Raw genomic sequence first — 26472 nt, forward strand, 5'->3', positions numbered from 1 at the left:
TTCCTACATCGTGGACAGCACCGTGTGGGTGGCTGTGTGTAAAACCAGCCCTAGCGGGGCTTGGTGAGCACTGGGATAGTGCGGGCACCACGCACAGCGTGTGGTGGGGGCTCCCACGAGGGGGAGTAGGTGAGTGTCGGCCCAGGGGCAGGGTTGCCCCAGGCCGTGGCACTCTGGTTGACCCCGTAGACACGTGATCCGGAGTGTCCACACAGGGGGCCCCAGGTGGGGGGGGGGGCTAGTGGGTGATCACGTGTCCGGGGAGAGCTCTTGAGAAGGATCGAGAGGGAACGAGAATGTTCGAGAAGGTGGGCGGGGCCGAGGGCGGAGCGGCCCCGACCGTAGGGGGATATAAGGCGGGTCCCTGAGAGGGACCGGGGTCGCTGCATTCTACAAGCTGGAAGCTCAACACCTACAAGTGGGAAACTCGACGTTTCAAGCTGGAAGCTCTTCGTCTTACGAGGCAACCACGTGGTCGGAGACCCGAGTGAGGGTCCTACCCTTTGTAGCAGTAACCCCTCTGGAAAGTGTAGTTAGCTGGGTGGTCACCACCCTCGGCTGTATCGGGTAAAGGGGCCGTTACCCCTTTGTGTTACAATAAATGTGTTGCCTCTAAAAGAAACAACGTCTGCGACTCAGTTGGACTCACTACACATGGAAGATTTTGAAACAAAAGCAATAGCTTCAAGCACACTAAAACCATCTACTTGGTTTAGATATGTCGATGACACATTGATGGTCTGGCCACACGGCAAAGATACACTGAACGCATTTCTAAATCATCTTAACTCACAAAACCCATCCATCCAGTTCACCATGAAAGTGGAAGCTGACAAAACTCTACCATTTCTGTATATTCTGCTCGGACGGGATCAAAATAGTAAAATAACACACAGTGTTTACCGAAAGAAAACGCATACTGACGCCTATCTGAATGCAGTCATACCATCACCCTGCACAAAAATCTGCTCTTATCAAGACGCTCATTCATTGAGCTAAGAAGTTAACGACACATTTATATATTTACGCAATCTAACCCCAAAAAAACCTCTTATGGATGATATTGGTCGCGAAAGCATACGTGTTAAACTTAAAGTGATCGCTTTCATGAATTACATTTTTTAAATGTAGCTCTGTGATGTGTTTTTGGGTCACACAGCATGCTGAATGACCCGTAAACACAGAGGGCTTTACAGCACAACCACGAAAACGTTTGCAGTTTCAAAATGTCATACTCGCAGAAGTACATATTGAACGTGAAGCACTACTTTCATGGGATAATATTTGATTTGTATATTAACTTGTTCAATGCAATGAATTATAGACGTTCGATAATTATCGGTTTCTGATCATTGTCCAATTCCAAATCAACATGAAGATGGCTTTGTGTAACCTCTTCTTGATTCTTTCGGTAAAGTCACATAGAAGGGAAGTAATAAAATAATAAAAATAAAACATAATAAAATAATTCTCTTCTACGTGACTTTACCGAAAGAACCAAGAAGATGAATCCCTGCAGTCACGAAAGCTTTAAATCGAAATTTGTGTAACCTGTTGGGCACAATACCCAGGGGCAATGTTAAAACGAGGCCATCAGCATTGAAACATTGGCAAGATATTTATCCGTGATGTTTCAGCGTTGTTGAATCGGTGCTAAGTTTAGTGCAAAAGTTACATTGTTGAAGCATTGACAGTGAAATTAGACTCGCATATCCAACTCTCAATCTTAAAACACAAATGAGATGCCAACGCACGCAGAATAGTGTACAATTTAGTTGGATTTTTTTTATTTCACACCGACACAAATAAATACGCAAACTTCGTACAAATCTTACACAGGGCCGCCCCGACAGCGGTCAAATAGGGCCGCTGGATTTTCCACAATCGAGTTTTACTCAACACCCCTTAAAAACATTTAAACGTGGAAGGCTATACTTACCGTATCAGACATTACAACAGCTTTGGCTGGAACGAGCGAAGCAAAGGACTACAACCGATAATGTTTTCATTTAAACAATAAAAAGCTAAATAAGGCTCGGTTAGTGCAGTAAAGCGAGTTAATTTATTCCATCAAGCATCACCTTGGCGACAATGGCAGAGCCAGGATTTTCAGGTAGGTGGGGCAACCCCTCCAGCAATGAAAAATGATAGGAGTTGTTAGAAAGTAAGGACTTGTCCCTTGCTTTTTATTCGACGCGTGTGCGGCGATGGCGCAGCCATCGATCGAGGGTCGAATTCGAACCGTGTGTGATCGGCATCGCGCTCGCTGAAGGTGAATGCCTTCAGGGAAGTCGTGTACTGTATACGCAACTGCGCACAATTCTGTGAGTCGCTCATAACTGCTTTGTCGTTACTTATTGCCAATTATGGACTCAGACTATTGTCCTATCATCTCATAGAGTCCCTGGCACATAATAATATGCTACACAGTGGCAGTGGGGGTCGCAAAATGCCGATTACTAATTAACCCCAATGATCCGATCGAAATTAGGGATTTAGATCGGATCATTGTGGGGGGGGGGGGGCACGTGCCACCCACCCCGCTGGCTCCGCCAGTGCTTGACGATGCGGTGTGTTGAACAAGTTCACTGAATCATGGACTTGGGAGAATCGATGGTACGCAAGCTTCGAAGGGAAAAATATGCATCACGACCGAGGCTGAGCTGAGCCACAGATATTTCGTTTTCAACGTTAGCCAATCCTGTTCACAACCACGAGAGAGCAATTTCACGACGTGCACTTTTGCGCACACGAGTTGCTCGGCGGATCCGAAAAGGCTGAAACGTTGCAGTCGTGGGAAATTGCGTACTGTAATTTTGAAGAATAAAAAAACACTTTGATTAATGGTTTGGGCCACTTTGGGGCAGTGGCATGACCTTCTGGTAATGAAATAAAAGAGTGGTGTATAAGGAGTGCATAGTTGCATTTATGAGAAGGGGCCAAACGCGTGTTTCAATTATGAAAAAGAGCCTCATTTGACTCCAAACTTTAACACATTATCCCAGACGCATCCACCCTGGGTCACATATGGGAATGTGGTCTTTGGTATAAAAGGCAAATTGTATCGGTCCCCTATGACCCACGCCATCTAACAATGGGGTGGGGTGGGCTGCGTTAAGTATGAGCTGCCACCTGCAAGCAAGCACGTTGGCTCTTTTCTGTGCCACCAGATTCCTTAACGTGACTGCGAAACGTTATACGAAATGAAAATGCCGCTGGGAGACTGTTAAATCGAGCGATTCGGAGGCCGGGATGGTAGATGGCACAAATTTCATCGAGCGTGTGCGACTCTTGTTCATGTTTTTGTTTTTTGTTTGTTGCAGTTGCACCCGATTCAAGAGCCGAATGGCTCACAGGGCTATACCAAATAAATGAAACTGAAAACTGAAACTGACTCCCAATCTGCAAAGTAAAAACTGTGGCTCATCGGATGGTAGTACGGGCAAAAACACTATGCTGACTTTCCTATCATTTGTAAATAACACTGCGGCCTTAATAGGGGAAATATATTTAATTGGGGAATGTCAATTCTTCTTAACATATTTGCACTTGTCCACTACTGCCAATGCAGCATCACCAAATAATGAAAGTTTGACCCTCTGACGGAATGTTATTGTCTCGAATGTACGTGGAGTTTCTCTGCGTGCTGCCGTTTCCTCCCCCACGTGAACAAACGCCTATAAAGATTTGTCCAAAAATACCAGTTTGCAGATTTCTCCTCTCTTCGAGAATTATGCCATATTCCCTCTCTATTTTCATAATAGTTTTCATATATATAATAAAAAAAAGTAAAACGAAGCAAATAATAAAATAAGCTAAAACCGAGCAAAATACATTTCCATAATGTGTCATCAAATGTGTAGCATGAGGGTTCTTCGTTGGAAACGTGACCACGCAACTCTGTGTACCTCTGGTGTGAAAGTGAGTGTATCCGATTGAACACAGCTGTGCGTGCGCGTACCTGCATTATTTCTGCGTAGCTGCACGCAAGTTTGCGCATAAACTGTGTGCATGTGTGCGCACACGTGTGGGTCAGTAGCCGTCGGTATAAAACAATGTGTGCGGTTATAATGTAGTCAGTTGTGTACAGGCATAAGGCACTACTATTTTAGGTGTAAAGTAATTTACTTGTCGGTATAAAAAAAGCAATGTGGGCAGCTATGACCTGGTGGTTGTTAGTTATCAAACATCGTGTGAACGTTCAATGTAATCAGTGCATCGTTGCTTTCCTGCCACTGTGGGAGGCACTTCATCACTCAAAGCCACCGCCCAATGATGGAGCTGAAATCATGAAAGAAAAGACAAAGTTAACACGATGGTTTGCATGCAAACCGAGATGGTGTTTGGTACAATTCCGTGTTCATGACTTTTTAAAAGTATTTCTGTCACTGCAATTATCTTACCAAGTCAGTTATATATATGTATTTACACATCAGCGTGTAGTAGACAATGATAAATAAACGCACATAGAGAATACAAGCACATTGTACAAACTTGCATGGACACTGGTTTGCTGCACTATCTGTATGGATTGTATCACATCGACTGCTCTGACTCCTGTGCTTTCGCCGGCTTCTCCAGTTTCCTCCCGCATGTGAGATGACCAAGGTATTGGCCAAACATCTCAACGAGTAAGCGTCCTTGTGAAAGACAGCCTTGAGTCTCGGTGCGGCTTTCCTCGGTAAAATACGAACGAATGCTATTTCACTTGCAGTGAATATCTCTGACTCTAGGTTAAGGCAAACTGCAGTAGAGTTGTAGGTTTAACACACAAAAAAACCACTCAACACCTTTGTAAATTACGCTGCCTTAAAAAAAGATGTATATATAAAAGACGACGCTTTGGGCAATGACCATTCTACTTCTTCGTAGTGCAAACCATTTAAATCCGCTGTCGCACTCTACTCACATGCTCCCACATCTCTGCTGCCCGCCTTCACCAACCCGCACTGACCAGCGTGGTGAAGTATGCTCAAAAAACCTCATCCAGCTGTGGATTGACAAAAAGGGCTGCAAATTAATTCACTTCAACCGCGCTCCGACGTTTTTTTTTCGGGTTGTGCCCGCGTGCACTTTGGCGCGACCTTTCCGATGTTTCGCTCCACACGCTAAATAGCTTCTTCAGCAACTGGATGCTTCAGTCTTGGTTTCTGAAGAAGCTTCCGGTGCGTGGAACTAAAACATTGGACGTCGTGCCCAAAACACCTCGCGGTCCGGTCCCGAAAACACGCCGGAGAGCATTACAGCGCAACCGCAAAACTCGCGCGCAATTGATTTATTACGTATTATTATTATTAATAAAAAAAAACTTAAACAAGAGTCCCGTACAAAGCACGAGCGATAGGGAGAGGAGGGAGTACAGATATTCTGCGGACGACAAGCCCGAGGCCAGATGCCCATCCCGTGAGTACAATTTAATATTGTGAACTGAATCCGTCTATCTCTCGGTGAGAGCACAGTCCCTAACTGTTGGTAAGTGGTCTAAGTTAAACACTACCTGCAGTGTAAGACACAAAGGCCAGACAGGTTGAGGTGTTGAACTGTGTAGTGGTTGTAGGCACGGCCGAACCGAGCCGCCCTTACCTCCAAAGGAGTACCCCGCACACTGAGATGAGTCGCAGAATCCAGGGGGTCCCGGGGGGCCATTGGACCCAGGGGATCCGGGTCGACCCTGGGGGCCGGGTGGCCCAGCCATACCGGGTCGGCCCGTGTTGCCTGGGACCCCGGTACCAGGGCGGCCTGGCGGGTACACACACACGCACGCATGCACGCACACACGAACACGTGCGAGGAGTGAGATTAAGGTTGCCACCTTGTCCTGGTTTCCCTGACGTCCTCTTTTCGAGGCTTGACAGTGAAATTAGACCCACACATGTCCAACTCTCAATCTTAAACCTCGTCATAATTGAGCCGTTAACGCACGGGGGCATTAAAAGTCCAGGTTTTGTCAGTTGCGTAATCGTTAATTTCGATCATATCATGGGGTTTATTAGTAATAAATCTGCATTTTGTAACCCCCACTGCCACTGTGTAGCATATTATTACGTTCCAGGGACTCTATGAGATGATAGGACAATAGTCTGAGTCCATAATTGGCAATAAGTAACGGCAAAGCGGTTATAAGTGACTCAGAATTGTGCGCAGTTGCGTATACGGTACACGACTTCCCTGAAGGCATCATACCTTCAGCGAGCGCGATGCCGATCACAGAACACGGTTCGAATTCGACCCTCGATCGATGGCTGCACCATCGCCGCACACACGTCGAATAAAAAGCAAGGGACAAGTCCTTACTTACTAACAACTCCTATAATTTTTCATTGCTGGAGGGGTTGCCCCCCCTACCTGAAAATCCTGGCTCCGCCATTGCCGAAGCATTATCCAATAATAATAATGCGAAACATAGTAAAGGCTGTGCTTGTTGCCAGGTTTAAAATATTGCCCTCTAGAACTTCCTAATTATTTCTGCTAAGATGCTCGCAGTGATGGATAAATATTGTTTGCGGCCTGTTGGGAAGTGGCGAGCCTCATGGGGTCTCGTGAAATGAGGTCATGAGCTGTTTCTTGCCTGCGTGGGCCGTAGGTTCCCCACAACGGATGGGGAAGGGTGGGGAGGGGTGCTGGAGGAACAAGGGAGCGGGGCTGACGGGGGGCAGGGAAATTATACCTGGGGGGCCGGGGGGCCCGTCCTGTCCACGGATACCATTTCCAGGACCACCCCGCTCTCCCTTCTCTCCTGTCAAACCTGGGGGGGGGGCAGAAACATTGGTGAGAGTGGCACGGACAAGCACTGGCACACACACACTAAAAAAAAAGATCCTCCGTATAGCCAACGTTGGCTGTTCCGGCCTTTATAGGTGCCTGCTAACAGCGCTTGCCCCAACAGTCTGTTAAGGCTATACGGGTGCATCTTTGTCTTTGTATATATGCAAGGATGTGTATAGGCGAGAGTGGGAGTGCATGTGCGTGCGTGTGCATGCGTGTGTCTACCTCTCCCTCCTTGAAGGCCGGGGATTCCAGGAGACCCCGGGAACCCGGGACGTCCTGCCGCACCGGGCTCCCCTCGGAGGCCAGGGCGGCCCGGGGGTCCCTGGGGACCTGGAGGTCCTGGCTCGCTGCGCGCGGGGGCTCCGTTGTTGGGGATCTGGTTTATCATGGAGTTGAACCTTCGCACGTGCTCTGCGTGAGATGAGACACAAACAAGCGCGCTGGTTTTTTTTCTTCTTCCCACAACGACGGAGGTTCGTTGTCCGGTCGTTCGGTGTCGTACCGCGCGCTGTCCGGCTTCCCAGCACGTCGGACATCGTGCCGAACGGAACTCGGTACAAATCCCGAAAACACATCGGGGAGTCGTACGGCACAACCGCAAAAATCCCCAACCTGCCGAGGCAAGTGAAACCACTTGATTTGTCGTCATGTACAAATGTATGTACATTTAAAAAAAGGAAAGACATTTACTATCTATCCACGGCTGCATGAAGGCCTCCGCAAGCCGTCTCAACCTCTCGCGGTCTGGCGAAGAAACAATCCACCTCGCTCATATCATTGGGGTTTATTCGTAATAAAGCGGCATTTTGCAACCCCCACTGCAACTGTGTAGCATATTATTACGTGCCAGGGACTCTATGAGATGATAGGACAATAGTCTGAGTTCATAATTGGCAATAAGTAACGGCAAAGAAGTTATAAGTGTCTCACAGAATTGTCCGCAGTTGCGTATACAGTACACGACTTCCCTGAAGGCAAACACCTTCAGCGAGCGCGATGCCGATCACACAACGCGGTTCGAATTCGACCCTCGCATGGATGCATGTTAAACTTCTTTCGCACCGTACATAGCCAACCGTGCTAATCGGAGGTGCGAGCTGATGGCGTCGCTCCATCTCCGCGGTGGACGTTCTCTGTGGCGTGTTGTCTCCTCTGGCTGCCACTCCATCGTCAGTCTCGACCACCGGCCATCGTCTTCCCTTCTAGCGACGCGCCACGCCCAAGCTACACTGACTTATTTTATTTTACATCATCGTTTTTCTTTCAGAAACAAAGCCCATTTACTTTCCTCAGTCGGCGACAGCCAATATGATGTCCCGAAAACATTGAAGGGGGGGGACACAACTGAGAATCGTATCAGAGTACGCGTACCCAGGGCCGTTATTGAAAGTGGCCTGGGATTACGATGGTGAACTAAAGAGGCGTACAAGACAAGGTTGGAGTGCTTAACGGAATAAAAATAAACATCAGCGTAAGAATATATTTCACAAAGGGAGGGTGAGTGTGCAGCAGACGCAAACATCCGACACGGACCAAAGAGGACCGAACGCTCACACTCACCGTTGATGATCTGCTCGCAGACTTGCCGAGCCAGGGACCTCACCAGATTCTGACTCTGAGAGTCTCCCTGTGGAAGCACGCACACAAGTGCGTGTAAATGTCCACACAAACACGCATGGATGCACACATACAGCACATGCGTGTGCACACATTTACACACACACACTGAACACATGTTGGCACCATGTGAATGCACACAAGCACACAAAGATTCCCCGTATAGTCTCAACATACTGTTAGGGCAAGTGCTGTTAGCAAGCACCTATGAAGGCTGGCACGGCACATGACGGGGTGGGTGGCCAGCACCACACCCGGCCACCTTTGTCTCCCACGTAGCGATGTTTACACACTGCACCAGGTACTCATTTGAGGTTGAGTCGACATAGGGAAGGCCCAGGACCGGTTCAGATAATCACCAATGATGTTGGCCGTGAGTGGGAATCGAACCCGGGTTGCCGGGTTTGGAGCGCAGCATGCGAACCGCTACACTACCGCTCCCCATCACACACAAAGCCACACGGCTAAATGAATGCTTAATTATTTGACTGCTTAGTCACGACTGCTTAGAATGCCAGGGGTTTAATATTCAAGGCAATGAGCCAGCCTCCCTCACCCTCTTGCTTCGTGCCACCTAGCTTCAGGTCACTGTAACTAAAGCATCTACATAAACCCACTCGTTGAAATTATATTTGAACAAATTTCAAAAGGTTGTATAATTGCATTTATATGGAACCTGCCATAGGAATGTGGAGGGTTTTTTTTACTCCTGGACCTGGGCCGCAAACAGAGATGAGTGCACCCCCCTCCCCCCCATGCTGGTTGGATTTGAGCAAAGGGGATCGCTCTGATCTCGACCTGGGTTTAATTAAGCAATGCCGCAAGACGCCGCCGCTTTTGCAGAGTTGAACAATCACGACCCCTCAGGGCTGTACATGAACCTGCACAGTGGTGTACACGTTCACCATACCGCTAGACGGCCCAATGAAGTCACCACTAAACATCACCGACGATGGCTGCACCGAAAACGTTGCCGCGCCCTCACGGGGTCTTACCCTCTCTCCTCGCTCTCCTTTTGGTCCCGTTAGACCCTGAAACAAAAAACGCGGCAAAATAATGTGATTGTTACTGCTGCTGTTACCATTATTATAAGTGTGTGTGTGTGCAAACGGATTTGGATTTATAGAGCATTGACATGCGGCTACGTCGAAAGACGCTGCACAGACACAGTGGGCGTATTTATATTGTAGACAAAGGCAGCCAGTAATAAGCTGAGGTATAAAGTAAGGCCTTGAACGTGCACTGAATTAAGGGCGGGGAGTTGACACCACGGATGGCCTGGGGAAGGGAATTCCATACTCTGGGGACAGCAGAGGAGAACGAGCGACCTCCCACTGAAAATGTGTCAATAATAATGTTCATTTTTTATTTATCTAGAAGTGCCACACTGAGCCCAAGGACACTCTTCTCAGGAGGATCCTGCGTAGGATTTTTATTTTAAGATTTTTTTTTCAGCCAATTGACGAGTTGTCTATACTGTACATACAGTATGAGAGGAAACCGGAGCACTGGAAGAAAACCCACACGCTCCATGAGGCGACACTCCACCACCGTACAGATGGAAACAGATGGCAACTATTCCACTTGCTGTAATGCCCTCTCCTGCCCGGGGGTATGGCACCTCGACACCCACGGGAAGGGAGTATCACAACATCTGTGTGATCCACCAGGCCTCACTGCATCTACAGGTGCTGGATGACAGGCTACGTGCATAGCCACCGCCGCCGGCCTTCGCCACCACCTTAGATGTGCACGTGTGTACCCGTGGGTAGAGACCGTGTCTACGTACACACCTGTGTGTGAATATAGGAGCACGTGAGCACACGTGTCAGTGCATGTGTGTATATGAAACACTGAATGGTGGATCGGTAAAACAATACATGATTTAACATAGAAAAACGAACTTTACTTATGTACATTTGCGGAGTGTGAATACATGAGTGTGTGTGTGCACGTATGCGAGAATATGTACGTGTATGTGTGTAAATGTTGGTGCACACGTGTACCAGCTGTCCCTTAGGCCCAACAGGGCCGAGTTTCCCTTCGTTGCCTTGGATTCCCTGCGTTCCAGGTCCACCCTGAGTTGGGAGAGACAAAGGTCACATATGCTTAATAAAAATAAACATTTTCCCAGCCTCTTGGCAATCCACTGCTGGATGAAGGCCTCGGCATGCCGTGTCAGTCATAGGGGTTTAATTGAGCAGACATCACCACGCTGCCCAGTGTGGCTTGGTGAAAGATGGAGGGAGAGGGGAGATAGGACGAGTTTAGAAATCGTTTGCCACCGATGTAAGTCATATGCCGAGAACTGAACTCGGGTCCATAGGCTCATGGCGCAATGTGCTAGCCACTGCACAGATCGTTCCACCGTTGTGTTAGCTTACGTACAGTGGATTATTCATCAAGGTCTCACCATGGGGCCTGGAGGGCCAGGTGGGCCTGTGCCTCCATCTTTTCCTGCAGGGCCCTGGGAAGAGGAGGAAAAGGGGGACACAATAAGAACGTGACACTGATATGGTGTTTGGGGGGATGGGGGGGTGTTCAGGTGTCAGAGATACTAAGCAACACTTCACTGAGATTATCGTGTTCGAATCCAAGTTGCAGCCATCCGTAATTAAACTGGGATCTCAATTTTTTGTTACTATTTAAAAGTTTGTTAGGTAAATCCCACTTGAGCTCTTTTAGCTCTTTTTCAGTAGCGACCTGGCACTAGCGGTGCTCAACGAAGTGGCTTATCGTGTGGGCATTTATAGCAGCCAAATACTCTAAATTCATGTTTCGTAACGTGGAGGGAAATACTGAAGGACTAGAAGAATAATCCACGCGACCACGGGAAGAATATGTAAACTCCAAATATACAGGCGTCAGGGTCGTGATTGAACCCATGACCTCCTGCCTACCAGGTAAGAGAGTTAACGTCTCACCACCACAGTGCCCCAGTTTTCAGGCGATGCCAGTCGATGGTCTCAACTTGGTGACCAAGGACTGGGCCAAAACAAACTGTAACATTAAAATTAATTGGCCTTAATTATTAAAAAAAACTTTGTCTGACTGCCACGTGATAAACTTCTCCAAAGACCGGCACGAGGGAGTGTGCAGGTCATTTGAAGGGATCCCGAAAATATCTCTGTGATATCACCTTCGGTGTGGCCATTCCCTATAGAGAAGCGCTGCACTATACTACAAGGGCTTTGCGGGGCATTCCTTCACCTCCTGACGTGACTCGATATCACAGTTGGAATAAAAATTTAGAAATTAGGCAAGAAATAGCGCATGATAACACTCAAAATTCTTTTTTTGCATGGTGGGGAGTCAGTTCTCTGACACCAGAATCAGAATATGTATGAATACTGAAAGAATCTGATGAGCTATAAAGCTCTGTTTCACAGATGTCCTTCATGTGAGGGTGATTGAGTGAGCCAGTGCACTTCCACAAGTATCAGCCTCATGGTGAATATCTGAAACGCTGCCAGTAAATGATGGAACTAGGCAATATGGCTCCTATGTGAGCCTGCGGTTTAGGATGGGTGACAGCCGTCGTCGCACTGTGGGCTATTTATTTATTGTCCACTGGTGGAGGATATGCGCGGCATAGTGTACGATTGAAACTGTCACTGGGAAGGCAAATCTTACCCGTTGTCCCGCAGAACCTGGTCTCCCCATTACTCCCTGCGGGCCTTGGGGTCCCTGAAAAAAACAACACATCACAACGTGATTATTTCTCAAATAGTGACAACATTGGACCATGACACTGGCACACATTAAATTTTGTCAAGGGATATATAATGTCCACTGTTCGGTGGACAACGATGTGTGTTTATCATTAATACACCCACAGTAGTAAGGTTCACCCAATACCCACTCCTTCAGGGCATCGGGAGAGAGATGTTTCATTGTGACACCTGCAGTGGTATCTGCGTTTGGTCGGATAGAGGGGGCTAAACGGGCGAGGCATGGGCTGGCAATGAGATGGGCTGATATGGTATAGGAGGAACTAGAACTGAGTGGACTTGTTGATAACTGGGATCAGCGGTGTCAAGATTGGCCTGTGTGGAGGAGGCTCGTGAATTATGCTATTGAGCAGTGCCAGGCTAGATACACTTTGAGGCTACTGGGCAGTTAGGGGCAGTCACGCTCCAGGAGGCAGAACAATAGGAGGCAGAGGAGCGACGCTCAACAATTAGCGAAACACCTGAAAGCGAAAGCATTAGCGCACATTGGCACAGTGGAGAGCACCGGTAGTGCATCTGCCAGTCAACTCAAAACACCTTGCTTGGTCTGTCTCGTGACCTCCTGCCAACGAGCCATCCGAACTTCACATGGCATCAAAGTACACATAGCCTGGCACAAGCACTGTGGTGGCATTCCTGTAATTTAGTGGCGAATGGCGGCTGTCGTTGTTGTGTGCACGTGATGCGAGTAATTTGCATACCGGAGGTCCATTCTGTCCCTGAATGCCCGTTTCTCCTTTCTCTCCTTTCCGTCCCTACAAACACACGCAAGCACCCACACACACATGTAAACTTTAGCACGCGTGCAAACACACTTGCACAAACGTGCACAAACAAATTAAAATAAAAAAAACAATTATTTAGACCCGTTTGTCGATCCACTGTTGGATGAAGGCCTCTCTATGCCGTGTTTGTCATGGAGATTTTTTGTCCACGCCGGACAATGTAGGTGTGATGTTGAGTGAGGCAGGACCGGTTGGGATATCACTTGCCACTGGTGTTAGCCGTGGCCGGGAATGGTACCGAGTTCATAGCTTGGTGCGCTTACCTCTGCGCCACCATCCTACCCCCGTGCACACAAATATGTATGAAATATATAGATATTCAAGATAAATATTAAACTGAAATATATACAAATACATATAAAATACAAACTAATACATACAATATTCTCTCATTATTCATGCACTTACTATCTGCAATTTTGACTGCATCGAGAGAGAGAAAGTGATGAGATAAAGTGATGGGAGGTAAAGTGATGAGATAAAGAAATGTCTTATTACAACTGTCATGTATTTAATAGCTTATTTATGTATTTATGAATGTGATTCTAAATCATTATCCACGAAATTTGCGATTCACGAGCATCTCCGGAACGTATTAAAGCAGACACACGAATGAATAAAATCAAGTCAATAAAATATCCTTATATTCAGATACTAATTTCCCTTTGCATGCATCATGGCCAAGAGTCGAACTTGGGTCTTGGAAATCATAGAACAGTGCGATGCACACTGAACAATTTATGCACATGTGTACACATGTATACGGCAACCAGCGTACTTCTGTGCGCAAAGGTACACGTGAACGCACGCGTACACATCAAATACAGACGCACGCATTCTCACTCACCGGTTCCCCCTGCAAGGAGAGACCATTGGGGCCTTGAGGCCCAGGAGGACCCTGGGGTCCCATTGGGCCTTGATCTCCCCTGAGACCGGAAGATCCCTGAAGATACACAAATAAATATACGCACGCACCAACAGTTTCAGAGCCACACATGCATACATGCACACGTGAGCAAATGCACATGAATACACACATGCACACAGACGTAGAGACAAACACACACAAACACGCAGGCACACACATACACACACGAGTGCGCTGATGCACACACCAAGACAAAGTTACCCCCGTTCGTCTTATTAGACTAGTGGGGCAATTGCTGTTAGAAAGCACCGATGAAGGCTGGCACACACACACATGCACAAGCACACCCACAAAGTATTTGCACACATACAGACACAAAAACATACACACAGGCACACACACATTAATATTCTCCATGTAACGTTATAGACCATGTGGAAAGTGATGTTAATGAGCTCTTACTAAGGTCACGATCCTGGTCGTAAAAAAACGGCTTAAAATTCTTCTTGCTGATGGAATGTGTGATAGCCAAACGTTCCCATTGTTGCCTGGTACCTTTCACACACACACTGTGTGTGTGTATATATGTGGAGACATGTCAAGATGTAACGTTGCTGCTTAGCTTTTTTGCGACTGTGGTTCATAGCTCTCCGATGCATTTCCGGGTTGTTAGGAATGATGCCCGATATTCAAAATCCCAGCACGTGGAGCAAAACGTCGGACATCATGCCGAACAACACATGGTACAACCCGAAAACGCATCGCAGAGCTGGGATGTAAAGTAACCAAAAAACTAAACTATTTTAAAGGTCCACTGAGCTATATAGCTCTTTTTCAAAAGTGACCTTGCCACAAATAATAGCTCAATAAAGTGGCTAATGACGTGGAAATGTATAGCAGCCATATACTCTAAACGCATGTCGATTCTAAATGTGGATGGAAACACCGGAGGATCTGGAGAAAAATCCACGCAACCACAGGGAGAACATGCAAACTCCAAATATACAGGCATCAGGGTCGGAATCGAACCCACAAACCTTCTGTATATGAGGCGAGATGGTTAACATCTCGCCACCATATTGAGCGCGGAGAGAGTCAATTTACGGTGTGTGCATTTGTGTACATGTGCAGAGGGGCTGTACCTGAGGTCCTTGCAATCCAGATTCTCCGCGTGGTCCCCTTAACCCAGAACCACCCTGAACAGAGAAAACAGCAACAACAACAACAGGGGTGACGTCACCACATCATCTGTGCCAGGCGAGGTACATTTTGAGGTTGTCACAATATGCTGGGCCGACTTTGTCCGTGATCGTGCTGAAATTTGCACACCGCAGCAGGTACACATTTAAATTGAAGCCCGTTAGAGGTTCATGTATACACTTGCAATTGATGTTGTTCATATACAGGAAACGAGCTTTGGTCATCAGGATTGCAGGCCAGGGTGGTAACTACTGCACCGTACAACACTGAGTGTTGTTACCACGGCGCTTGTGCCAGGCTAGGTGCACCAACACATTTGAGTGAGTGGCACTCATCACCACCATCTCCTGTCCAATGTATGTGTACACCTGTGTAATTGTGCATGTGCCTATGTGCACACACGGACATGTGTGTATGTATATGTACATGTGTGTTTATGTGTATATATGTACATGTGTGTATACAGGTGTACATGTGTGTATATGTGTAGGTTTTACCGGGGGGCCAGGAGGACCAGGAGGGCCGATGCTGTCCTGAGTGCAAGTGCAGGCGTGGGGGAGCGCGGGGCATTTGGCCTCATCTCGCTGTGACCACGCAACACAAATGAACAAGACTCAGACACCCCATTTCCATTGGCATTTTCAAGCTGTGCCAGCACGGGGCCATCACAGCATAGGTAGCTTTCCATTGGCAATTTTCCAAGGCGAGCCAGAACCAAACTGTGAATATGTGGCCTCAAAAGACATCTGAACGGTTTGGGGCCAAGCAGGCCCAGGGGCGGGGTGGATCATTTACGGCGCACGTTGTGCCCCCGCCTGACTCGACTCGTCCGTTGGATGCGACGTCAGCGGTGTGGCTCGGGTTCTTCAGTGGAAAAACAACCTGGCGCCCTCATGAGCCATGCCGGGCTGGCTCGGGAGCTGTAACGACCGTAGGGTTAGGATGCTCACGGCGAGCACCTGTTACGGTTGACAGGGACTGCATGCAGGGGCTGGTGTGACCACGCACTTCGCACGGCCCTGCCACCACCTTTTTTTCTCTGCAGCGCAGACTTTCATGATTGCCCTCTGGTGCTAATTTTAGGTTGTGCCGACTACTCATCTTCATTGTGGGAGACCATGAGCATGATTCTCATGAAAGCGGTGGCTAAAGGGGGCTTCGGAATGTGGTTTACGAGATTCATAGTGCAAGTACATGTTCCAAGAGCAAACAAGCCTCTATCATGCAGGGCAAGGGCGCTCACAACGGGGTAGTGGGATTCTGAGAAGCCGTGACATAACCAAAGGCACATTAGTCTCCAGTAGAGATGATAAAACAAACAACAGGACAATGGGACTCTGGGAAATCAGAGTATCACCAAAAGTCGATGTGACGCAAGAGGAACCAATGTCAGAAACAGAGATTGGGAATGGAATAGCGACGTCCCACAGTGTTCTACGAGCCACCAAACATCCACACCATGCCATGGAGGTGCGGTGGCATCAAAGGCATGAGCCATGATGACCTCCTGACCCTTGACCTGTATTATGAGACCCTGTGAGGGACATGGGTCAAGCGTTAGACAATGTACAAATGGAATTATATATATTTGTTTTAAAGAAACATCTCACCAAGTGGGGCAGTTCGCAGCACTTGTCTCTCTCCGCCCAGTTGACGCTGCACACGATGTCGAACATTTGCAGCTGGAACTGTTGAGACAAAGACAGAGATCCCCCATTATAGCCTTCAATAGGCTGCTGGGGTAAATGCTTTCAGAGAGTACCTATGAAGGCCAACACATGGCAAAACTTGTGTTGACTGCCGTGTGTTGAGGCAGTGGCACACTCGAATTGCGATTTAATTGAGGGGAAAATTGTATTCCTACTCAGAGCACTAAAAAATAAGCATCATCAGTCACGATCACTCCACTGCTGGGTAAAGGTCTCCACAAGCTGTCGCCATCTCGCATGGTTTTGCGATGTCATAACCGACCTAAGTAGTTGCACAGGAGAGCACTGAATCAATTACATACTTTTTTAAATTTCCAATGTAACACTTGAAATATCTCAAAAATGGTCGGAATAATTATTGTATTTGCCCCCCCCCTCCCACCCAGGTGCACCTCCGTGTCCCGGTGTTCATCCCGTGCGCCCGTATCCCCGGTGCTGCGTGTGGCCGCCCCCCCCCCCCCCCCCCGACTCTCCCCCGCCCCGTCACCTCTGCGCTGGCGGAGTCTCCCCGGCGCCGGCCCAGGCTCTGCTCTCCGGCGGTGCTCACGTTGCCCAGGGGCCCGGACGGCTGCTCTTCGACGGCGCGGCAATCCACGTGCAGCCGCACCGCCGAGTCGTTCACCACCACGTGCACCTGCCGACGGCATGCATACACATGTGGGGTAAATGCACGCAAATCTATGCACACTTGCAATCGGACACACAAACGCAAATACAGACAAAGATATACCCCCATAGCCTTGACTCGCGAGCACCTATGAAGGCTGGCACAAGACTACGCGGGCTGCCTTTGTCTTCCCAGTGCTGATGCTTACACACAGCAACAGGTACTCATTTAAGGGCTGAATCGAACTTGCGGAAGCCCAAGACCGGTTCAGATATTCATCCCTGGTTTTAGCCATGAGCAGGAATCGATCCTGACTGACCTGGTTCTTAGGGCAGCATGCTAACCACTGGTCCATACATATGTAGTGGGTTCGATTGAGGTGCACACTCAACTTGGAGGCAACACTATTTATTAACGCATAACAACCAATGTGAACACTATACATAAGGTGGTGACCACCATTCCTAATCTCACTAACACTCGGGGAATACTACACAGCGTGACCAAGGCAAGTGACGGGTTGCCTGGTCACGAACGACGATCAGAGACTCGAGGACCGCTGATGGCGTCTTCATCCCGGGGTTGAACAGCCCAGCGCTCTGTTCACACCCCACTTATAACTCCCGCGGCGTGGCCGGCTCCGACCCAGGCCACGCCCCCCTTCTCGATCCTTCGAGAAGGTTCGGGTCCCCAACCACGTGACCCCCAAGCTCCCCCTTGGGGCCCCTAGCCCCCCCCTTTATCCGGTCACGTGTCCTGTTGGGTTCATGCAGAGTGTCACGGCCTGACACGACCCCCGTGACACCCGCCTACAGCACCCATACCGAGCCAACACAGTAGTGACGTCATGTGTCCCTACGCTCGTACAGTCCCGACACAGTAGTGACGTCGCAAGTCACTACACATATATAAACAAAAGACACAGATCCCCCCGTATAGCCTCAACAGACTGTTGGGGCAAGTGCTGTTAGCGAGCACCTACGAAGGCTGGCACGGCACACGAGGGGGTGGGTGGCCAGCACCGCAGGTGAAAACGCACGGACCTTGTGGAAGCTGCCGTAAAAGAGCTTCTGAACATCCGGGCCCTCGAAGTTGGTGCTTTGCGACTTCCCCGCGTCGTCCATGTACTCGAAGGTCAAAGACTTCGCCTTGGCTGCAGCGCACGTGTACACACACGCGTTACCGGTGTTTGGACACATTCGGTTATACTATACGAGCTTTACTACCCGGCTTCGCCCGGGACTTGGATTCACCACGTCCGGCCGCCTTTGTCTCCCCAGTGGCGATGTTCACACACCACACCAGTTACTCGTTTGAGGCTGAGTCGACCTAGGGGAGGCCCAGGCCCTGTTAAAATAATCGTCACCGGTGGTGGCCGTGAGCGGGAATCGAACTTGGGTCGCCGGGTTTGTAGCGCAGCGCGCTAACCACTACACTACAATGCGTTACGCTTCCACATGCGCGGGTCACATGACAGATTTGACGTCACAGCTCACTTGCCGTGCAAAAAATATATGCACCAATGAGTTTCCCCCCCCCCCCCAAAAGTGTATTTTCATAATTTTTGCATGGTGTACAGTCTGGAAAGTACCCAGATGACAAATTTCAAGTTTGTTGCATGTCGGGAAGTACGCTAAACATTTTAAACAGACACACATAATCACAACTTTGCCTTTCATATATATGGAGATATACACGTGCACGCCACAGTCTGCAGGTATGTACGCACACGAGTGAATGCACGGTACACACACGTGGAGTCAGAACCAATACATTTGTGTGGTTGCGTGCATCTCCATGTCTGCATGCACCAGGCGGCACAGCTATCAAGGGTGCAGGAAATGCAACTGCACCGGGGCCCCTGGGCTGGGGGGGGGGGCTAAGGCCGACGAAGAGGGTGGGGGAGGAAATTGTATCGGGGGGGCCGGGGGGGACCCCCATTTCATCCCCTGCATCAGGACCAGTTGCCAACCAGACTACGCGACTGATGAGGGTTACGGTTGCACGGCTGGGTGGTAGGGCTAGGGGTAGGGGCTAGGCTAGGGCTAGGTTTAAAGTTATGGATCAATGTCGGGTTTGTGTTAGGGGTCAAAGGTCAACGTTCGTTCGGGTTCAGTGGCTTAGCTATCTAGTGCGCAGGCGGTGCAACTGCGTCGGAGAACACAGGCGGCATGCTGTGGAAAGGATGGGGGAGGGAAATTGGACAGGGTGGGGCGGGCGCAGGGAGAGAGAGGAAGGATGCCCATTTCATTCATTGCACCAGGGCCGAAGCCACCCACGGCACCCCTCTGGGGGTGGTCGAGCGATCACGCGCCGGTCTCACCGTCGAGGAGGACGCCCACTTGGAGTTTGTCTGCTTCGTCGCGGAGCTCCCACACGGTGAACGGCTGCGAGGGCGTCTCGGGCAGCATGCGCATCATGAACGACACCGTGTATGCGGGGGGCAGCCCCTCCGGCAGCACCTCCCTGCTCACGCCGCGAGGGAAGACGCGGGGGGGGAGGGGGGGGGGGTCGAACCGTTTCAGCGGGGGCTGTTCTGGGCCGTGTACCCCGTCAAATCCGCACCCAAGTGTACCATTCGCTATGGCTGTAGCTGCTACAGTGACGTGCCACCTACTGCAGTCTGCGTGGCAGCACGAGAAATATTTCGAAAATAGAACAAATTATTTGAAATGGATAAAGAAGCATGGAGAAACGGACCCTTTGAAGTACATCAAAGACAGAAAGAAGAAAAGGTGGATGAGAGAACATACAGAGTTAGAGACATCATATTGACTATTGAGAAATGTAACTAGGCATTGGCAGGCCACGTCGCTAGAAGGGACGATGGCCGGTGGTCAAGACTAACTACGGAGTGGCAGCCAAGGCAGTAAACACGTGTGGACAGCATGTGGAGATGGATCGATGAAATCGGATCATGCGCAGGTGGGACTGTCGCATCTCAGGACCCTGACAGGCAGTGATGGCTTAGGACAGAGCCCTTCATCCATCAGTGGATAGACCATGGATGCTACTGCTGCTGTTGATGATGACAATGAACCGGGTTTCATTGCTGTATATATGTGTGCACACGTGTACGAGTGTGTGCATGTTGGTGTACGTGCGTGTGGCTGTGTAGTTGTGCGAGCACACGCTACCCGTGTGTGCATGTGTGTGTGCGTGCGTGCCTGGTAGGCTGTCTCAGCACTGCCTCTTTGTGAATCCGAAACGAGGGGAACGAGTTGAAGGAGCCGGGCTCCATGGAGACTCCGCTCACGTTGGCGTAGAGACGCTCGGTCAGCTGGAACGCCTCCATCATCTTGAACCCTGCGGCGGCGCACGCCACATTCACACGAGCAACCTTGCAACGAAGGATTTTCCTCGAGCTAGGCCCAGGCGGGAGACTAACACGGGGAGGCCTTGGTACGGAGAAGCATAACCCAGAAGCGCTGGTTCGTAATGAGGTCATAGCCGGTGTTTAAAGTAGCACGAAAAAGGTTCCGGCATGCGGAGAATAAATTCTACGACAACACGGAATTGTTTTGAAGTGGATATACATTATATACGATGTAACGCACTAGAGGGCGTTTAATCGTACATTCTATTTTCGTACATTATATTCTACGTAAGATATTCTCATACGTTGATTGTACATTGTACACTACGTAACTTGCATTTCATATACGTTACACGCTACAAAACAGGATTACAATGCATTGAACATGTACATTGTAATTCGACTCTCACCTCCCTTCAACACAATATACACCTTGCCTCAATCTGGCTGCACCAATTTTATGTACGCATGCATGTCGAACTTCCTTCGGACCGTACGTAGCCAACTGTGCGAATCAGATGTGCGGGCTGGGGAAGGTCAACAAGGTGAACACAAAACTCCGCTCTGAAGAAGTGAAACGGCCACCGATTGGCCACCAAACGCACGTCCACGCGAAACGTCAGACGCGGCGGGTCGCCTGTTTTGCATCAGTCCGACAATCACGTTGTCTTCCCCCGCCCCCCCCTCCAGAGAGTTATGATTTTCTCGTGGCCGGTATATCGGTCCGTGCACTCCCTCACCCGGTGCGTATTGCATATACCCCGTGCATGCCGTCTGCCGCCTTTAACCGTCCGCCGGCCGTACCTGAGATGGTGTAGCGGTCGAGGTGGACGAGCGGGCATGCTGCAGGCCGGCGTCACGTTCGAGCCACGATCGATTGGCGCCGCAATGGGGGAAGTGGGGGGAGAGGGGTTGCGGGGGAGGTGGCAATGATGCGGACACGCGGGGGGACGTGCGGGGGGACACGCGGGGGGACACGTGGGGCCACGACGGCGCACACAGGGGGGCAGAGACGTACGAATAATTAGAAAAATACCATGTTGCGGTTCAGTTGCGCATGTAGTACAGTACTCGTGTGTTTATTTCTTACTATTCATTGAATTTAAAAGTAGCAACAATTTATTGAACTGAGCAGGTGTCCTGGAACACCTTGATGACACACATTTATATTTTAACACCAATATATTAACAAAGGATGTGTTGAGGTTTACATTTTTTTTCAAATTAAAGATAACCCATGCAGGCTTCACTGGAACACGATACAATCCACGTTATTATTTTATCATCTCCCCACGTATGACCGCACAATTAACTGAATAATTGATTTGTTTTCCATCCACTTGACTAAGCATCATCTCAACAAAAGCGAACAGCGTTTTTTTTTTGGCGACAGGATTGCGCAGCGCCTCACAGCAAGAACGGCCTGGGTTCAATTCCCGGCTTTTCAGCGTGGAGTTTGCACGTTTCCACCCCTGTTCCACACTGCCCTCCCATCACTAAAATAAAACACACACATTGCACCCTCCCCACGACTGAGAAAACTGGTCAGGGCCCTCGTGAAAAAGTGTCTTGAGACTCGGTGAAGCCCTGGCCGAACAAGCACAATGATGATACAATTATCCTGGACGATGCGAGCGCACGCGTTGAATCTGAGTGCCGGCGTACTCACTTGCGGAGGCGGTCTCGCACACGAAGGTGATGAGGTGGTCCTCCAGGGAGCGGAACGCCTCGTAGTCCTCCACCAGGAACACGTGGCGCTCGCTCGGCAACGAGCCGATGGCGCGCAGCTCCGCGTAGTCGCCGTCCGCGATGCCGATCGCAAACACGGACACGCCTGCGCGCGTACGTGGCAAACACAGAGACAAAGATCCCCCGCGCCCACCACCTCAGCATATTGTTGGGGCAAGTGCTGTTGGCGAGCACCTATGAAGGCCGGCACCTATGAAGGCCGGCACACCGCGGTCACATTTGGAAGATGTTTAAATGTTCCGCCTGCCACATCGTAGGTGATTGCACCTGCTGTCACTGCTATCTCATGTGATAATACAATCGGGTTAAATAACAGTGGATTGACACAACGGCTCTGTTCGTACATCCAGCATTCATACCCAGCACTTAGCAGACTGAGCTGCAGGCTGGCCGAACATACACACACGGGGCTCGTTGTGTGGCCAGCACCGTGCACAGCCGACCTTCTTTATGTCTCTCTGGCAGTAGCATCCAATGCACCGCCATGACTGCACCATGTATTAATTTTATAGTCCATGGGCCACAGCAGATATTGGTACCACCTAAGGTAGCAAAACTTTAGTCGTACCCATTTATTTACACAAATGTTATACAGCCAATATGATTGAATTACTAGATCACGCCACACGTTTCACGTGGTTACCTCATAATTAACTGTTATTGGCCACATCAATAAATTGTGAGCGATAAAACTATTCCATCCCAAAAGCAATATTTGATCTGGGCTTGAGGCTGAAGTGACCTCGGGGAAACTCAGGCCAGGTTCAGAGACCGTTTGTAATCAGTCTGGTGCTAAACGTGGCCAAGAATCACACTTGGGCACAGGAGCTGCACTGTAAATTTCCATGTGAAAATAAAAATAGTAAATTTTTACAAAAATCTATTTTTTTGCGATTTTCTCACCGTTCCTATAATTTGTGCGCTGGTGTTTTTGTATGCTTTGTTGTTGTAACTTTCTGACCCACCCCTTACCGGAAATCTGTGAAAAAAGATGTATAGCTCATCGGATTCCTCCAGTATAAATAAAGATTATGTGCATGTAGAAGGACATAACGAGGGCACACAGTTGCGTGACGACGGTGAATGGTACAGATTCACGCGCGCACCGAACACACACGACATCGTACCGTCCTGCTGAATCTTTTGCGCGATGGCCGACACGTCGTCCTGCGAGCGCCCGTCCGTGATAACAACGAGCACCTGCGGCAAGCCGCGGCGCACGCCCGACTGGGCGGCGAACATCGCGTCGCGAACAAACTCCAGCGCCTTGCCTGCACACGGCGCGACCGTCCACACCGTCGCCATCGCCACCACCGCCGCCACCGGTTAAACAATGATCCACCGTTAACGTCACCGCCACCACCACCACCACCACGGTCAACACCATAATCATCATCACCATCAAGCACGTTTACCACCATTAGTTAAATAATAATCACCACCACTGCCACCACCGCCAATACCATCATGCTCCACAACCTAATCATCATCACGATCTCGACCCTTGCCACCAACATTTAAACAATAACAACTGTCACCACCATCAACACCCTCACACTCAACACCATAATCATCATAACGATCACCACCATTTCCACCACCAGTTGAACCATAATCACCACTACCATAATTACCATCAGCAGCACCACCACCACCACAAGCACGGCCAACACCGCCACCACCATCACCGCAATTGTCAACAACACCACCACCACCGTCATCACCACCACCACCACCACCACCACCACGACTGCCACCACCAATTAAACAAGGATAAACCACTTTGGCCACATATGGCCCATTACCACAGTTCAAGAGCCCTGGACTTGGAGATTCCCAGAACGGGTTCAGATACCACTTGCTACTGATGTTATCCATTGCCAGGATTCCACACACACACACAGCTGAACACTTCAGAATATATTCCCACCGGTAAACACTGAGAATGCTAACAACGAGTATTTTATATTACTCCTTAGGGGTGGGATTGTGGCACATTGGTTAGCACACTGGGGCTACAACCCAGTGACCTTGGCTCAATCCCTGCCACGGTAAACATCGTTGGTGAGCGATATCCGCCATGGTCCTGGGTCCACCCTCCAACGACACCCCACCATCAGCTTGCGCTGACAAGCTTGGGTAAGTAAGGTAAAACGAACCACATGACCGACATGGCGTGGGGAAGCCTTCGTTCGGCAAGAAACTGACAAAGGTCCGTAAATTATCTGTATTATTATTCTTTTAACAATCCCTCCCCTGCAAAACCCGTCTGCTACCTGTTCCCCAGACACCCCTCAATAACACGTAATGGTATTCCCAGGGTAGAGTGTAACATGTTAGACCGGGAATGATCCAACTGCTGGCAATGGGGGGGGTGTTTTGGGAAAAGTGAGGCCCCTTCATTAATCTCTGCCATGGTACCACCAGGGATGAATGATTCATGTTAGATGATACTGAGAACATTCTGTGGGTGAGCTCTGAAGAGACAGAGGTGAAAGCGAGGGGGGTGAGGCGGGTGGTTGGGGTTGTAGGGGGCATGGTGGAGATTGCATTAGGGGTGCGCACCACAGCTACATAAATCATTACTGCAAGCAGCACTGCACCATATGTGGTGATGTTTAATTATTGGGGGAGGGGGTGGGGATGGGAGGGGTGCATTGCTGTATTTAGCGTTCAACAAAATAGATTGCTAAGCGATGGAGTGCGAGCGAGGACAAAATGTAGAATTTATGAGGTGCCGCTGTTACACAGCAGGAGGAGAAGACAAGTTGAGAGACTTGTACGAATGGCTTGTTTTTCGCAGGGCCTCGCTAAGTAAGGAGAGGTCCTCTCCAAGAGTGCTGCTATGGTAGACCCTTTGCAGGGCGCTGGTTCGTAAAAAGTAGTCGAGTGCATCTGTTTTGGGTGTGTGCTAAGCATGCGACAATTAACCTCTCACTCGATTCAATCAATTGCCGCGATCGGGGGGGTCTTGATTCAACTTGGGTTTTTGTTTGTTTTTGTGGCTGTACTGGCAGTGGTGCGCAAGCACAATTAACAACAACCACTCAACGCGTGTGTCAATAACACTGGAGTGAGGCCTTAAAACAGGGACAGCAGGCGACGTTTTGGGTAATGGCCCCTTTCATCACAGCAAATGATATCTACGCAGGGCCAGCTTTCGGTCTATGTGCATTACCAGTCTTGGTGTTGCCGCCCTTGTACTGGATATTGGTGATGGCTTGGAGCAGGGTTTCCTTGGAATTGTGCATCTTGAGGGTGAACTCGGATCGCGATGTGTCACTGAACTGCGCCACCGCGACCTGTCGACAGCACCACCGCCACCACCACCACCATCATCGCATGGCCTCCAGTGTCGCTTGCCTCTTTTCCACTGGTATATCCGAGCTGTGCCAGCGCGGTATGTATGCATGTTGAACTTCTTTTGCACTGTACGTAGCCAACCGTGCTAATAGGATGTGCCCTCATGGTACGGGTGGTTTCCCGCTGGTAATTGGCCATGCGAGCCAGAACCAAATCACGATGCACTAGTCTCACGAGGCATCTGAAAAGTGGCCCCAGGCTGACTAGGGCCAGAGGAGTTAATGATGCGCTCATTGCGTGTGACGTACGTCTGTACTGCGCGGACACAGCGTCACCGACGTGCGGCTCGACTCGTTCGATGAGTGCGTGACATCATAGCAGCAAAGCTCAGTTTTTTTGCAGTGGGAAAAAAAGACAACCTGGCGGTTCCCTGAGTCCCATCAGGCTGACTCGGCATACAGCGGAGAAAGTGGTGCGAGTGTTTGCCCGTGACCCAGCGTCCGCTCCCGCGTGCAAGTTGGCGCTGGACTGTACCTGCATGCCGTCTTGCCCGATGCGGTCCAGGGCACCCACCATGTTCCACAGGAAGTTGATGACCTTTTGGAAATTCTCGTCTCCGATGCTCCAAGAGCCGTCCACCATGAACACCAAGTCGGCCTTCGCCCCCTTGCACTCTGCAGGGGGGGTGGGGGTGGAGTGGGGGGGGAGTGAGGGGGGGGGCACCGCCGCCACCGAGTTAGGGGAACTCGACGTTGTCCGCCTTTTTCACCATGCCCATGTTCGCCAGCACGACCATCGTCCTCAACAACATCGAGGCAA

The 26472-nt window shown here is 49.6% G+C and overlaps 1 protein-coding gene across 2 annotated transcripts in view; it reads right to left on the bottom strand.

Moving 5' to 3' along the window:
- Window positions 1–1770: 1770 nt before the first annotated feature.
- Window positions 1771–26472, bottom strand: part of LOC144940684 (collagen alpha-1(XII) chain-like) — a 131994-nt gene continuing 107292 nt past the window's right edge. Inside the window, exons 44-67 of one of the 2 annotated variants that reach the window (XR_013639157.1) lie at window positions 26188–26327; window positions 25529–25652; window positions 23478–23621; window positions 22271–22435; window positions 21406–21444; window positions 20453–20591; window positions 19609–19751; window positions 18329–18438; window positions 17166–17312; window positions 16580–16657; window positions 15467–15553; window positions 14912–14965; window positions 13749–13844; window positions 12818–12871; window positions 12019–12072; window positions 10799–10852; window positions 10392–10463; window positions 9381–9416; window positions 8329–8395; window positions 6991–7179; window positions 6668–6745; window positions 5584–5739; window positions 4910–4990; window positions 1771–4281 (exon numbers count right to left, since the gene is read on the bottom strand). Coding sequence is in view for 1 of the 2 variants with exons in the window: in XM_078866993.1 (XP_078723119.1) it covers window positions 4253–4281; window positions 5584–5739; window positions 6668–6745; window positions 6991–7179; window positions 8329–8395; window positions 9381–9416; window positions 10392–10463; window positions 10799–10852; window positions 12019–12072; window positions 12818–12871; window positions 13749–13844; window positions 14912–14965; window positions 15467–15553; window positions 16580–16657; window positions 17166–17312; window positions 18329–18438; window positions 19609–19751; window positions 20453–20591; window positions 21406–21444; window positions 22271–22435; window positions 23478–23621; window positions 25529–25652; window positions 26188–26327 (2255 nt within the window). In the remaining variant the exon portion in view is untranslated. The remainder of the gene's footprint in view (window positions 4282–4909; window positions 4991–5583; window positions 5740–6667; window positions 6746–6990; window positions 7180–8328; window positions 8396–9380; window positions 9417–10391; window positions 10464–10798; window positions 10853–12018; window positions 12073–12817; window positions 12872–13748; window positions 13845–14911; window positions 14966–15466; window positions 15554–16579; window positions 16658–17165; window positions 17313–18328; window positions 18439–19608; window positions 19752–20452; window positions 20592–21405; window positions 21445–22270; window positions 22436–23477; window positions 23622–25528; window positions 25653–26187; window positions 26328–26472) is intronic. The other variant, XM_078866993.1, reaches the window with a different exon arrangement.

This window comes from Lampetra fluviatilis, chromosome 23 (genome assembly GCF_964198595.1).
Source record: "Lampetra fluviatilis chromosome 23, kcLamFluv1.1, whole genome shotgun sequence".
Classification (NCBI taxonomy): Eukaryota; Metazoa; Chordata; class Hyperoartia; order Petromyzontiformes; family Petromyzontidae; genus Lampetra; species Lampetra fluviatilis.